The sequence below is a fragment of the Phyllopteryx taeniolatus genome, chromosome 12 (genome assembly GCF_024500385.1).
Source record: "Phyllopteryx taeniolatus isolate TA_2022b chromosome 12, UOR_Ptae_1.2, whole genome shotgun sequence".
NCBI classification, from domain to species: domain Eukaryota; kingdom Metazoa; phylum Chordata; class Actinopteri; order Syngnathiformes; family Syngnathidae; genus Phyllopteryx; species Phyllopteryx taeniolatus.
Window position 1 is genome coordinate 5277711 of NC_084513.1, and position 15436 is coordinate 5293146.

At 42.5% G+C, this 15436-nt stretch overlaps 1 protein-coding gene across 4 annotated transcripts in view; it reads left to right on the forward strand.

Moving 5' to 3' along the window:
* Positions 1–15436, forward strand: part of LOC133486804 (intraflagellar transport protein 88 homolog) — a 37602-nt gene that overhangs the window by 811 nt on the left and 21355 nt on the right. For all 4 annotated transcript variants that reach the window (XM_061792489.1, XM_061792487.1, XM_061792486.1 and 1 more), the window contains exons 3-12: positions 43–102; positions 420–464; positions 554–617; positions 7329–7398; positions 7481–7571; positions 9824–9928; positions 10108–10210; positions 12754–13100; positions 14606–14676; positions 14752–14838. In XM_061792489.1, coding sequence (XP_061648473.1) covers positions 43–102; positions 420–464; positions 554–617; positions 7329–7398; positions 7481–7571; positions 9824–9928; positions 10108–10210; positions 12754–13100; positions 14606–14676; positions 14752–14838 — 1043 coding nt within the window. The remainder of the gene's footprint in view (positions 1–42; positions 103–419; positions 465–553; positions 618–7328; positions 7399–7480; positions 7572–9823; positions 9929–10107; positions 10211–12753; positions 13101–14605; positions 14677–14751; positions 14839–15436) is intronic.

Sequence of the window (15436 nt, forward strand, 5' to 3'; positions counted from 1 at the left end):
TAGAATACTCATGAAGCTCTTTTCTCTTCTTGCACTGTGCAGATGACTGCTAAATTTCCTGGGACTGCCGCATCGGGGCGCCCTCTCGTTTCCTCCTTTGGAGTAAGTGGACTTGATGACTTCTGAGTGCTAGATAATGATTTTTAAAGGGGACACGTTATGAAAAATTGTCTTATAGGAGTGCCTGCCCAACCACAAGTGTGAAGTCAAACATAAATCACATAATTTGTAAGTTATTTGCCTGTTTCTGAAAATGTATCTGGAAGCAAGCTGTTCTGAACAATGTTAAATTGTGATGTCCTGGGATTTGTTTTAAATAGTTAAAAAAGGCAGGAAAATGTCTCTTTTAAAGTCCAAAATTACTTAATATATGTGTCATTAACCTGAAAATATTATATGAGCTCTTATTGTTGTTGTAGGCTCGGCTGTCCATGACCGGTCGACCCATGACTGGAGCTGTACTGGTAATTTCGGCTTCATTTGCAGAGATGGATTACTGAAAGTGTTATTATACAGACTTTACATTAAAGTATTTTCTACATTTCTGGTTCAGGATGGAGCGTCTCGGCCCATGTCAGCGGTCAGAGCGGCGGGTTTCACCTCATCGCGAGCATGTGGTGAGTTTATTCAACATTTACCATCTATTATTGACAAACAACTTCGTGTTTGTACTGAAGAAGTTATTTGAGGCTTGAAATGTTTTGCTTTTCTTTGAGGAGCAGTTTTACTCATTATTTTTTTCATTTGAAGCGGAGCAACTTTCTAATTTTGAGGAGCAAATATTTGCAGGTTAATCGCGCAGTGACCCAAAGCAAGGGTTTTACAAAGCAATTAAAATACAACAATATAACGGGGGAGTTGAACATAGGGCCGCAAATATGAGCATTCTTCCAAAGAATTCCATACCGGATCGGTCATGGCCCGGGTTAACAACGTCCGCCACCGGCTCCGTTAACCTACTGGGTGCCGGTGGAATATAAGCTACTGTGGGTCGAAGATAAAGGAGAGGTGGAAAAGCGGGTTCTTAGGCAGAAAGAGAAGAGGAAAGCACAGAGCCTAGAACTGAATGTGGGGGCTTTGAATGTTGGGACTACGACAGGAAAAGCTCGGGAGTTGGTTGACATGATTATTAGGAAAAAGGTTGATATATTGTGTGTCCTGGAGAGCAGGTGGAAAGGCAGTAAGACTAGAAGTTTAGGGGCAGTGTTCAAATTATTTTACCATGGTGTAGATGGGAAGAGAAATGGAGTAGGGGTTATTTTAAAGGAAGAGTTAGCTTATAATGTCTTGGAGGTGCAAAGAGTGTCAGATCAAGTGATGAAGTTGAAACTTGAAATTGGATGTTATTTATAATGTGATTGGTGGCTATGACCCACAGGTAGGATGTGACCTAGAGGTGAAAGAAAAATTCTGGAAGGAGCTAGACGAAGTAGTTCTGAGCATCCCAGACAGAGAGAGAGAGTCGTGATTGGTGCAGTTTGTAATGAATATGTTGTTGAAAGAAATGGGTGATGAAGAAGTGACGGGTAAGTTTGGCATCCAGGAAAAGAACTTTGAGGGACAGATGGTGGTAGACTTTTCAAAAAGGATGGAAATGGCTGTAGTGAACACTTTCTTCCAGAAGAGGGAGGAACATGGGGTAAACTAGAAGAGCAGAAGTAGAAGCACGCAGGACGAATGTAGAGGTGGCAAAGGCCCAAAGCCGCATATGATGACATGTTTGCCAGCCTTCCACCAGATGTCACCGTCACTGAGATCTTGAAGCGTTTAACCTTTTTCGGCACAATTGTTCGGAAAGCCTCAGTGCTTATTGAGGCTTCGCTTGCCCACCACTAGCTGGTGCCCATTTCAAAGAACAAGGGTGATGTGCAGAGGTGTGGGAACTATGGTGGAATAAAATTGATGCGGCACACAATGAAGTTAAGGGAAAGAGATATCTCGTGGAGGCAAGACTCGGGACAGAAGTATTTGCGAGCAATAGTATGGTTTCATGCCTAGGAAGAGTACCACAGATGCATTATTTGCATTGAGGGTCTTGATGGAGAAGTACAGAGAATGAGCTATATTGTGTCTTTGTAGATCTAGAGAAAGCCTATGACAGTAACTTGAGAGGAATTGTGGTACTGCATGCGGAAGTATGGAGTGGTGGAGAGGTCTGGTAGAATAGTACAGGACATGTATGAGGGCAGCAGACCAGCGGAGAGGTGTGCTGTAGATGTGACAGATGACTTTAAGGTGGAGGTGGGACTGCATCAGGGGTCTGCCCTAAGCCCCTTCCTGTTTGCAATGGTGATGGATAGGCTGACAGATGATTTTAGACTGGACCATGATGTTCGCAGATGACGTGATCTGCAGTGAAAGCAGGGAGCAGGTGGAGGAACAGTTCGAAAGGTGGAGGCATGCACTGTAAAGGAGAGGAATAAAGATTTGTCGAAGTAAGACAGAATATACAGTCCCCTCCAAAAGTATTGGAATCGCAAGGTTAATTCCTTTGTTTTTGTTGTATACTGAAGACATTTGGGTTTCAGATTAAAAGATGAATGTGAGACAAATGTTCAGAATTCCAGATTTCATGGTTTTTACATCTAGTTGTGTTAAACACCTGAGGACAGAGCAACTTTTGTTTGAAGACACCCACTTTTCAAGTGAGCAAAAGTATTGGAACATACATTATTTAATTAGCTTAAAGTGAATAACATTTATTATTTGGTGGCATAACCCTTATATGCAAGAACTGCATCAAGCTTGCGACCCATTGACTTCACCAGACTGTTGCATTTGTCATTTAAAATGCTTGTCCAGGACTTTACTGCAGCCTATTTAAATTCTTTTGTTTCTGGGGGGGGCGGCACGGTGGCCGACTGGTTAGAGCGTCAGCCTCACAGTTCTGAGGACCCGGGTTCAATCCCCAGCCCCGCCTGTGTGGCGTTTGCATGTTCTCCCCGTGCCTGCGTGGGTTTTCTCCGGGCACTCCGGTTTCTTCCCACATCCCAAAAACATGCATTAATTGGAGACTCTAAATTGCCCGTAGGTGTGAGTGTGAATGGTTGTTTGTTTCTATGTGCCCTGCGATTGGCTGGCAACCAGTTCAGGGTGTACCCCGCCTCGTGCGCGATGACAGCTGGGATAGGCTCCAGCACGCCCGCGACCCTAGTGAGGAGAAGCGGCTCAGAAAATGGATGGATGGATGGATGGATGTTTCTGGGGTTTTCTCCCTTCATTCTCCTCTTCAGGAGGTAAAATGCATGCTCTATTGGGTTAAGGTCCGCTGATTGACTTGGCCAGTCTAAGACCTTCCACTTTTCCCTGCGATGAAGTCCTTTGTTGTGTTTGCAGTGTGTTTTGGGTTATTGACTTGTTGGTTGTTGATGAAGCTTCTCCTGATTAGTTTGGATGCATTTTTCTTTAAATTGCCAGTCTACGGTTTTGTAGACTTCAGAATTTATTCTGCTGCTACCATCACGAGTTACATCATCAATAAAGACTAGTGAGCCCGTTCCAGAAGTAGCCATGCAACTCCAAGCCATGACATTACCTCCACCATGCTTCACAGATGAGGTTGTGTTTTGGATCATAAGCAGATTCTTTCTTTCTCCATACTTTGGCCTTTCCATCACTTTGGTAGATGTTAATCTTGGTCTCATCAGTCCATGAAAGTATAGAAAAAAAGACATAGGGGCAGTTGGTGTTTGAGAGGAGGATACAGGAGATAGGGGTCGCCACAGCGGGTCATCCTTTTCCATGTCAGCCTAACGGGACAAGCCGAAAGGAAAAGAAGAAAATATGAAGTCAATGTTAGAGCGTCCCTCTATGGAGGTCTAAATAGTCAAAATACGGGACGTTTAATAACGTACGACAAATTGGTTTCCTTTTTTTATATAATAGTTTTTATTTCTTAAAATCATGTTGTGCATAAAAGGCCTTAATTATAATTTAAAAAAAAGCATTAACAGCCTTTGTGTAGCTTGACTTAAAGGGGACATATTTTGTCAGACCAACTTTTTCTAGTATTTGGGATGTAATATTGTCTCTATGGTGCCTCGGTAAACATGTGAAATGCGAGTTAAGATCGTCCACTCATTCCTAAATCCTATTCCAAAACTGTGTCAAACAAAAGTAGCTGTCAGAGGGGCCTTTTCTGGACAGTCATATGACAAAACCAAGGTGTTTAAAATTTTTATACTAATTCCATGTTAGAGAGTTACTCTATGGCGGTCTAAATAGCCAGAATATGGGACCTTCAAGCCGCTAGCATTTTAGCATTTTGTGACACATTAATACATTAGATTCATGGCTCTGTATTTATAAGCTTAGACCAGCTGACTTGGAATAAGACAAATATTCTACTACTACAAGTTATGGAAGTGTTCAATTTGTTCAAACTAAAATGAACAAAATTGAGAGAAAACAAATATTCCCTTCATATGACTTCCCCAAAACCCTCTGTTTTGGTACCCATGACCCATTTTTCTGTTACTCCTCTCTGGCCGCATTTGCCACGTTTTTCACCTACTTGACTCAAAGTTTTGCCACTTACAGATCATCAGATGGTAGTATACTGGCCATATCTGTCACACAGTGACTACACTGAGCAAAAGCACCTGTAACGTTATGGTTGCTATATGGTTGCATACTGTACTTCTCACCATCGTACTAAACAAAGCCACACATTCAACAGTACTCATAATTACCGTGCCGTGAAAAAGTATTGGCCCCCTTCTCAAATTCTTTTATTTTTGCATAGTTTCCCCACTTTGTTTATGATCATTAAACAAATGTAAATATCAGAGAAATATAACCCAAGTGAACTTAAAATGCTTTTTTAAGTGATTTTATTTGTTAAGAAAAAAAAATATTCAAAGTAACCTGGACCTGTGTGAAAAAGGTTGGGCCATCCTTATTATCAACAACTGAAATCAAACGTTTTCTATAACTGGCAATGAGTCTTTCACATCTCTTTGGAGATATCTTGGCCCACTCTTTGTTGCAGAATTGTTTGTATTGAGCAAAAATTGAGGGTTTTCGAGCATGACCGGCCTTTGTAAGGTCATGCCACTGTATTTCAATCGGATTCAAGTCTGGACTTTGACTAGGTTACTCCAAAACCTTCAGTTTTGTTTTTTGTTTTTTTTAAGCCATTCAGAAGTTAACTTGCTGGTGTGTTTTGGATCGTTATCCTGCTGCAGAACCCAGGTGCGCTTCACCTTGAGGTCACAAACTGATGACTGAATTATTCTCCTTCAGGATTCTCTATTAAAGAGCAGAATTAATGGTTCCATCAATCACAGCAAGTTGTTCAGGTAGTGAAGTAGCAAAGCAGGCCAAGACCATCACAGTACCACAACCATGTTTCACTGTTGGTTTGATGTTCTTTTTCTGAAATGCTGTGCTACATTTACGCCAGATGTAACGCGACACACATCTTCCAGAAAGCTCAACTTTCATCTCTTCTGTCCATATAATATTCTCCCAAAAGTCTTGGGAATCATTCAGATTTTTTTTATATTTTTTCAAAACTAAGATGAGCCTTTGTTCTTTTTGATCAGCAGTGGTTTTCACCATGGAACTCTGCCATGGATGCCATTTTTGCCCAGTCTCTTTCTTACTGTCGTGTCATGAACAGTGACCCTTAACTGAGGCAAGGGAGGCCTGCAGTTCTTTAGAAGTTGTCCTTTCTTGCCTCCTGATGAGTCATTGCTGTTCTCTTGGAGTTCTCTTTGTAGGCCGGTCACTCCTGGGAAGCTTCACGAATGTTCCATGTTTTCTCCATGTGAGGATAATGGCTTTCCCTATGGTTCACTGGAATACTAAATCTTTAGAAATGGCTTTTGACCCTTTCCAGAAATGACCCTTTCCAGACTGAAAGATGTCTATTACTTTATTTCTCAACTGTTCTGGAATTTCTTTGGATCGTGTCATTTTGTTGCAGCTTTTTTTAATCTTTTGTCCGACTTGATTTTTGTCAGGACAGATTCTGTTTAAGTGATTTTCTTTATAGAACAGGTTTGGAGGTAATCAGGCTTAGGTGTTATCAGTGAAAATTAACCAAAAATTATGATTAGCCACAATTAATTTATGATTTAACAAAGGGGGTAATTACTCTTTCACACATGGCCAGGCAACTTTTCATAGTTTTTTGTTCACCCTTAATAAATGAATTCATTTAAAAACAGCATTTTAAGTTCACTTGGGTTATACGGCGGCTGAAATAAGTATTTAACACGTCACCATTTTTCTCACTAAATATTTTTCCAAAGGTGCTATTGACATGAAAATTTCACCAGATGTTTGGAACAACCCAAGTAATCCATACATTAAAAAAAGTATAACAAATGAGGTAAGAAATTAAGTTGTGTGTAATAGTGTGAAATGACACAGAGAAAAAGTATTGAACACGCCAACTGGTATTTATTTAATACTTTGAACAAAAGCATTTGTTTGCAATGACAGGTTCAAGACGCCTCATTTATGGAGAAACTAGTCGCATGCATTGGTCTGGTGTGATTTTGGCCCATTCCTCCACACAAGCAGTCTTCAAATCTTGAAGGTTCTGTGGGCTTCTTTTATGGACCATGACTATCATTTCTTTCCATAAATTTCTGTTGGATTCAAGTCAGGTGGTTGGCTGGCCATTCTAGCAGCTTTATATTTTTTCTTTGAAACCATACAGGCCACGACGGCGGAGTACAACCCCAATTCCAATGAAGTTGGGACGTTGTGTTAAACATAAATAAAAACAGAATACAATGATTTGCAAATCATGTTCAACCTATATTTAATTGAATACACTACAAAGAGAATATATTTAATGTTCAAACTGATAAACTTTATTGTTTTTAGCAAATAATCATTCACTTAGAATTTTATGGCTGCAACACGTTCCAAAAAAGGTGGGTCCATCGGGTCCCATGACGCGTCGTCAATCGCGTCATACTGTCATCTGCGGAGAAAATGCTCCATGTTACAACGAACGCGTGCTCACCTTGCATTTCACGATGAAATGTTCCCACACTTTTGCCATTTTCTTTATTTTCTCTTCTCAATTCAGCGTTGCGTCGCATCTTCCCGCTGTGCTCCTGCTCCTTCAACCGAATCGCTTAAATTTTTGCCTTCTACTTCTCGCGCATTTGTAACGTACTGTAAGTGCGTTGTGTGACGTCCGCCCCTGCATGCCTCAATCTTTGTGACCATCTACGTGGTAGAACTGTGAATCGCAGTTTTGCTTTTCAATGTGTTTTTCTAGGTGCAAGATGCATATTTTGACTCGCAAACTGCGATGTGAGAGTACTTAATTCGAGCCTTGTCATTAATTCCATTTTCATGCTCAGGCTCAGCTTTTGACCCTCTGGGACAGTCTAGAGGCCCTGCGCCAGCACTGGAGGAAAAGAAAGAGGATTTGTGAGTTATGAGTTGGATTATACCCAATTCATGCATGATTTAAAATGACCTAAGTGAGTAATTTGTGTGTTGTTGTTCTTAGGCCCGAGGAGAAGATCAAGCTCTTGGAGAAGAAAGTGAACGACTTAATCACTGAGAGCTGCATGGCGCAAAGCTTGGGCAACTTGCAACTGGTCAGACTCACTTTACGTCATACACAATAAAAATTATTTACACAAGGGATGTCAAACTCATACACATTCACCACAATTTTTCCTGGCTCAATAAACGATCAATAGCAACTTGTCACATTTTTTCCCCCGTTGTTTTGGTACAAATAATTATAAGTACTTTCGGAAAGTATTCACATTTATTGATTAGTATCTTGTTGCAAATGTATCATCATGTAACATATGAACAATCTAGAAATTCTGAACAAAAACCATTGCATTTTCAACAGTATTATGAATCGTTTTTTCATTTACACGTGCAACTTACAGATCAAAGTGGATCTATATATGCATCCATCCATCCATCCATTTTCCTACCACTTATCCGCGGTCGGGTCGCGGGGGCAGTAGCTTTAGCACGGACGCCAGACTTCCCTCTCCCCAGCCACTTTATCCAGCTCTTCCGGGGGGGATCCTGATGCGTTCCCAGGCCAGGAGAGAGACTTAGTCTGTCCAGCATGTCCTGGGTCGTCCCTGGGGTCTCCTCCCGGTGGGACGTGCCCGGACGAAAACCACACTGCTCCTACGGACCCTCCCCTCCAGCACCCCTGAATAGACCTTACCAGGGAGGCTGAGTAGTGTGATCCCCCTGTAGTTGGAACAGACCCTCCGGTCCCCTTTCTTAAAAAGGGGGACCACCACCCCAGTCTGCCAATCCAGAGGCACTGTCTCTGATGTCCACGTGATGTTGTAGAGGCGTGTCAACCAGGACAGCCCCACAACATTTGGAGCCTTTAGGAACTCCGGGCGAATCACATCCACCCCCTTGCCACCGAGGAGCTTTTTAACCACCTCGGTGACCTCAACCACAGAGATAGGAGATCCCGCCTCAGAGAACCCAGACTCAGCTTCCTCATGGGAAGGCGTGTCGGTGGAATTGAGGAGGTCTTCGACGTATTCACCCCACCGACTCACAATGTCCCGAGTCGAGGTCAGCAGCGCCCCATCCACACTATACACAGTGTTGATGGTGCACTGCTTCCCCCTCCTGAGACGCCGGATGGTGGACCAGAATTTCCTCGAAGCTGTCCGGAAGTCTTTCTCCATGGCCTCACCGAACTCCTCCCATGCCCGAGTTTTTGCTTCAACGACCACCAAAGCTGCATTCCGCTTGGCCAGCCGGTACCCGTCAGCTGCCTCAGGAGTCCCACAGGCCAAAAAGGCCCAATAGGACTCCTTCTTCAGCTTGACGTCAACCCTCACCGTTGCTGTCCACCAATGGGTTCGGGGATTGCCGCCACGACAGGCACCGACCACCTTACGGCCACAGCTCCGGTCGGCCCCCCTCAGCAATGGAGGCGCGGAACATGGTCCACTCGGACTTGATGTCCCCCGCCTCTCCCGGTACATGAGCAAAGTTCTGTCGGAGGTGGGAGTTGAAACTCCTTCTGACAGGGGATTCTGCCAGACGTTCCCAGCAGACCCTCACAATACAAAAATGGGCCTGCCACGTCGGACCGGCATCTTCCCCCACCATCGGAGCCAACTCACCACCAGGTGGTGATCAGTTGACAGCTCCGCCCCTCTCTTCACCCGAGTGTCCAAGACATGCGGCCACAAGTCCGATGACACGACAACAATGTCGATCATCGAACTGCGACCTAGGGTGTCCTGGTCCCAAGTGCACGTGTGGACACCCTTTTGCTTGAACATGGTGTTTGTTATGGACACTCCGTCATGAGCACAGAAGTCCAATAACAGAACACCGCTCGGGTTCTGATCAGGGGTGCTGTTCCTCCCAATCACGCCCTTCCAGGTCTCACTGTCATTGCCCATGTGAGCATTGAAGTCCCCCAGCAGAACGATGCAGTCCCCAGCGGGAGCAACAAGCAGTGGCTGACTAAACAGGTCATTTCTTTTGTATTATTTAAAAAGACATCATGGAAACATGTTCAAATAAAAGCAAAGCATCACAACAGGCATGCATGTGTTTACATGTATTCTGTTTTTTGATTTTTCATAAACATAAATTAACATAACAAGAGCCAATATCAAGTGTCAAACCCTGAGTAGCAGCCAATTTCAGAATGTCATTTCAGTGGGAAGTGGTCGTGAGTGCGACCTCAGTGGACATAATTAGCAAAAAGAATTATGTGAATGTGTTCTCTATCCCCATGGGCCAGACTTGATCCTCTGATAGGCTGGTTCTGGCCTCGGGGTCATGTTTGAAACCACTGATTTAGGCAGACTGGTTAGTTGTTGTTTGTGTTTTACAGGCTCTTGAGAAGGCTAAAGACGCTGAGAGGAAGGAGAGAGTGTTAGTGAGACAGAGGGAGCAGTGTGGCAATGCAGAACAAATCAACATAGATCTCACCTACGCTGTGAGTCTCCCTGCTTGATACTAATGCTACACATTTGCTGCATCATTCCTGCTTACCCTTTACGGCCTTCACGCTCAAGCGGCTTTCAAGCGCACATTTTTGAGTCAGGCAGGTTGATGTTAGCAATAAAATGCTACCATTTATTTATTATTATTATTTTTTTTAATCCTTTTGGTCAGGTTCTGCTCAACCTGGCTAATCAGTATGAAAACAATGAGATGTACCCAGAGGCCCTGAGCAGCTACCAACTCATTGTCAAGAACAAGATGTTCACCAATGCAGGTGGGCTTTGCTTTCATCACGTCCTGTCAATAATATAATAATACAGTGGAAGCTCGATAAAATGGACCCCAGTATAACGGATATCGGCTGAACCAGACCGTTGGGACTGAACAATGTCTCCAAAATTTTCCTTTTGTCACTTAAAATCCCTTTGAAAAAGTCTGTAAGTTCCAGAATTGGCTGCTGTTGTTTACTGGCGTTGTGGTGCAATGCAGGCAGGTAATTGGGCTGGCGTATTTCCGGGTCACAGATATACAATGTGACTAGATCCAATTCCAAAATACGTGCCTACGTGGCGGCCATATTGAATGGCGGCCATGTGATGATAATTTTAACCATTGTCTATTGTGTATGGAGCGCTGTGCAGAGAGAGAGAGCGGCATGGCTGCGGCGTTCAATCTGAACTTCAATTTGGCTATATTGGACGACCCCTGCCTCTATTAGTCCATTATATCGAGGTTTCATTAATAATAATAATCAATAATTCATTTTATTTAAAAGGCACCTTTCAAGCCACTCAAGGTCACCGTACAAACATAGTTGAAAGAAATCAAGCAATGCAATAAAAATAGACCACCCTTGTTTGTTCAATTTCTTGTTCAGTATAATACCTTGTACCATTTCAGGTATTTTACCTGAAGAATACAAAAGTTTAATTGTATTATTTAATATAATTTTGGTTATTTTTAAGAAAACCATGGAAAATGGCTCGAGCTAGATATCCATCCATCCATTTTCTGAGCCGCTTCTCCTCACTAGGGTCGCGGGCGTCCTGGAGCCTATCCCAGCTGTCATCGGGCAGGAGGCGGGGTACACCCTGAACTGGTTGCCAGCCAATCGCAGGGCACATAGAAACAAACAACCATTCGCACTCACAGTCATGCCTACGAGCAATTTAGAGTCTCCAATGAATGCATGTTTTTGGGATGTGGGAGGAAACCGGAGTGCCCGGAGAAAACCCACGCAGGCACGGGGAGAACATGCAAACTCCACACAGGCGGGGCCGGGGATTGAACCCGGGTCCTCAGAACTGTGAGGCAGACGCTCTAACCAGTCGGCCACCGTGCCGCCGAGCTAGATATCACCTCTTATATTAAACTCTTAAATTTTTTTTTTAATTTTTGTCCAAACTGAAGAAACAAGCGGTGTAACATTTTTTTCTATGACGATATTATATATATTTCTATATTTATACATACTTAATTTATACACACATTATGTCTATTTCTGTATTTATATGTACTTTACTCATACTATTCCTATGTATTTCAAGCTTTCATGTTATTTATTCAAGCTTTTATTGTGCAGTATTTGACTGCATTTGATTTCTCCCATTGTAAATATACATTTTGCACCCACTCAGTGCAATGCTGTTTTTCATTGCGTATAGAGCCACGACACGCACAAAGTGGACCTTTTTGCTCCAGTTAGATAATAAGTGGTTTTCCTTCTGTATTCGGGTGGATTTTTATTCTTCTCAAACTCCCCGATTTCCGGCGTGGTCTCCGATGATGAGACCTCTATCCGGGTTGGAGCGCTACAAGCTGGGCTTCCGGGTGGCGTGCACCCCCGCCAGGGCCTCCCATGCCATCTCCTGCTGGTAACACTGACTCTCGTGTGCATTGAATGCCGAGTTTCCCTAAAAGCACAGGAGAATCCACTGCATACTGTATACTCACATACTGTAGCCTCGAGTCCTGGTGGTTAACGTGAACGCGTGCTAGCATGTCCGCATGAGACAGGAGCTAGTCGGCAGTTTGAAGCCATTTCATTATCACTGCTCCCACACAGTTCACAGACACAGACAGGCAGTCATTGGCTGACTGTCGGGTTTTTGGATACTTGATTGAATGAAAAAAGTTCTATCTTGGTCTCATCAGATAATCTTATTTCTCACCATCTTGGAGTCCTTCATATGGGCTTTTCATGTGTCTTGCACTGAGGAGAGGCTTCTGTCGGGCGACTCTATCATAAAGCCCCGACTGGTGGAAGGCTGCAGTGATGGTTGACTTTCTAGAACTTTCTCCCATCTCCATCTCTCCTGGAGCTCAGCCACAGTGATCTTTGGGTTCTTCTTTACCTCTCTTACAAAGGCTCTACTCCCCCGATTGCTCAGATTGGCCGGATGGCCAGCTCTAGGAAGGGTTCTGGTCGTCCCAAACGTCTTCCATTTAAGGATTATGGAGGCCAATGTGCTCTTCGGAACCTTAGGTGCAGCAGAAACCTTTTTGTAACCTTGGCCAGATCTGTGCCTTGCCACAATTCTGTCTCTGAGTTCTTGAATGGAAGAATGGAGAGATTTTTTTTCGAGACATTTGTATTGTATTTTGAGAGGAAAAAAAGGTATATGTATTTTCCAGAAAGTAATAATCATACAGGCATGGTCTTTGATTTATGTTGAAGTCATTTAAAATCGCAGAAAATGATACTGTACAACCACAATGTTTGTCCACAATGACATTATTATTTTAATAAGAACTGATGTGCCAGTTTACTGATTCTTATTAAAGAAATGTGAGTTTTGCCGCCCTTCCATGCTTCAGGACGTCTGAAGGTGAACATGGCCAACATCTGGGTGAAGCAGAAGAACTACCCCAAGGCCATTAAGTTGTACCGCATGGCACTGGACCACATCTCGGACGACTACAAGGAGATGAGGATCAAGATCATGCAGAACATCGGCACAGTCTTCGTGCTGCTGGGCCAGTACTCGGACGCCGTCGCGTCCTTCGAGCACATTATGAGCAAAAGCGCCAACGTCAGGACCGGCTACAACCTGGTCCTCTGCTACTATGCCACCCGGGACGCCGACGGCATGAAGAACGCCTTCCACAAGCTCCTCGCTGTGCCCCTCGACATGCAGCACGAAGACAAGTACATCGCCGGCAACGTGAGGGAAATCCTTCTCGTGTGCGTGTCTGTCCTTCTCATGTATCCGTGTTTGTGTGTGTGTGTGTGTGTCTCATTTGTGCGTGCGTACATGTGTGTGTGTTTGTGTGGTTGTCGTGTATTTTTTAATTTAATGTAATCAGTTTATTTGAAAGGGGACAATGCAATTTCATAAAACACATGAAGTACACATGGTTAAAAAAGCCAGAATTAGCCAGAAGGCTAGTTTTCATCTGTAGTCCCCTGGCCATGATGTAAAAAAGCAGTAAAATACATCTACAAGACAATATAATACAGGATACATAATCAAACTATACTATTAAGAGAGAATAAAACCAAATTTTTTTTGATCATAACAAAAAAACATAACATACTTGTCTTTTAGTGTTGGCAGCTATAGGTGTTAACTAGCCACATTTTCAGTTTTTTTGTGAAGGCCTTGTATGTTGTAAGCAGTTTAACCTCCTCAGGTACTGAGTTCCACTCACCAGCGCTCCTCACTGACCAGGCTGACTTACTGAAAGTGCTCCTGCGCAGAGGAATGAGACAGTCACCTCTGACAGAGCCTCGAGTGACACGCTCAGAGCTGTTTCTTTGGCTGATGAACTCAGCCAGAGGAGCTGGGGCCAAATCATGCAGTACTTTATAAATCAAATTTAAATCTGCAAATATGTGAAGACACCCCCAAAGTTGACCTCAAAATTCTGTAAAACCCTTCTACGCATTTTTACAATGCATGATTTTGCTTATCACCATATGATGAAAACATATCACCATATGATGAAAACTGTATTTTGTTCATTTTTTTTCAAAGAAATATTCTGAAGTTAAGCACTTTATTTGAACATGTAATACTTTCTTTTTTATTTACTTGCTCTTATTTAGAAATTCACAGTCCTACTTTAATTAGTAAATTAGAATACATAGTTGTGCTCATATGTTTGATTACCCATGCAGAATTTGAAAGCTGGGTACAATTCAAGAAAACGTGAAGGACCAGGCGAAACACATTTAATTTTATTTTAATGGGGTTCAAATTAAATGGTCAAGCATGTCAGAAAAGCATTATCACATTATCACTAAACACACATTGCTGTTCAGTCATCACTCATATTTAAAAAAAAATAAAATAAATATTTCACAAATCCCGACAGGGTATATATGTATGAGCAAAACTGTACATATATGCAGTCATACGTACCTCCTGTCATTTTGGAATGAAAGTGTAGGCTACACCTTTTTCATAACCACTAGGTGGCAGTGGCATATTATAATCAAAGTGTACACCTTTCTCATCACCTCGAGATGGCGGCATACATTTATAAAATGTGCAAGTTTTTTCCATTTTCCCCTATACCTATGTAAAATGCGCACTATTGACTTTTGACAATTTTTGGGGGGGAAATGTGCATTATACACGAGAAATTATGGTAAGTCTTGCCACTAAGAGTCAAAGAAAAAGCAAAAAATGCGCAGATTTGATTGCTGTGATGTGATGTGTTTCAGGATGACATCAGATCCAACATGTTAATGGAGGCCATCAAGAATGACAAGCTGCACAAAATGGAGAGAGACTTGTATGTTAACAGAGCAGTACATTTAAATATGACAGCAATGCTATTAATAAATTGCACATTGATTGGCTCCCACAGGAAAGCTCGTGCTGAAAAGTACGTGATGACGGCTGCCAAGCTCATCGCCCCGGTCATCGAGTCTTCTTTTGCCGCCGGATTTGACTGGTTTGTTTTGTTTTGACTTGTTCAAACACCAAGGGGGCGTAAAAACACAAACAAAACTTAACGTCCAACCAATAAGTATTCGGTTCACACTGTAAAATTTTTTTAGAAATATTTATACTATTAGAATGAAGTCAAACTTTTAAAGAATTATTTTTTTCTCATGTGAAAGTCATATTGCTTCCAGAAAAAAAGGTCATAATAAACTACTAAAGTGAAACTTTGATTTACGAAATTAATGAATGGGGTTGGTTAATTAAAAAGTTTGTAAAATGAACATAATTTTTGCTTAAAGAAATAATGTGAACATGAATCATTGGTTCAAGTCTTGACAAAAGTGCATTTTACTAAAAGTTTGTACTCTTTGAACACAATATAAAGCTATACAGAACTGTATATCAAACATGACAAGTGGTGATCGATCAAAAATCGCTACTAACCCAGCAGGGTCCGACGTTCACCCTTTTTGAGTGGTGGCCCGTGAGTCAAGTTGTGGTGGCTCTGCCAGATCTTGTACTGGCCCTGTATATTCATGATATCCATCCATCCATTTTCTACCGCTTATCCGAGGTCGGGTCGCGGGGGCAGTAGCTTTAGCAGG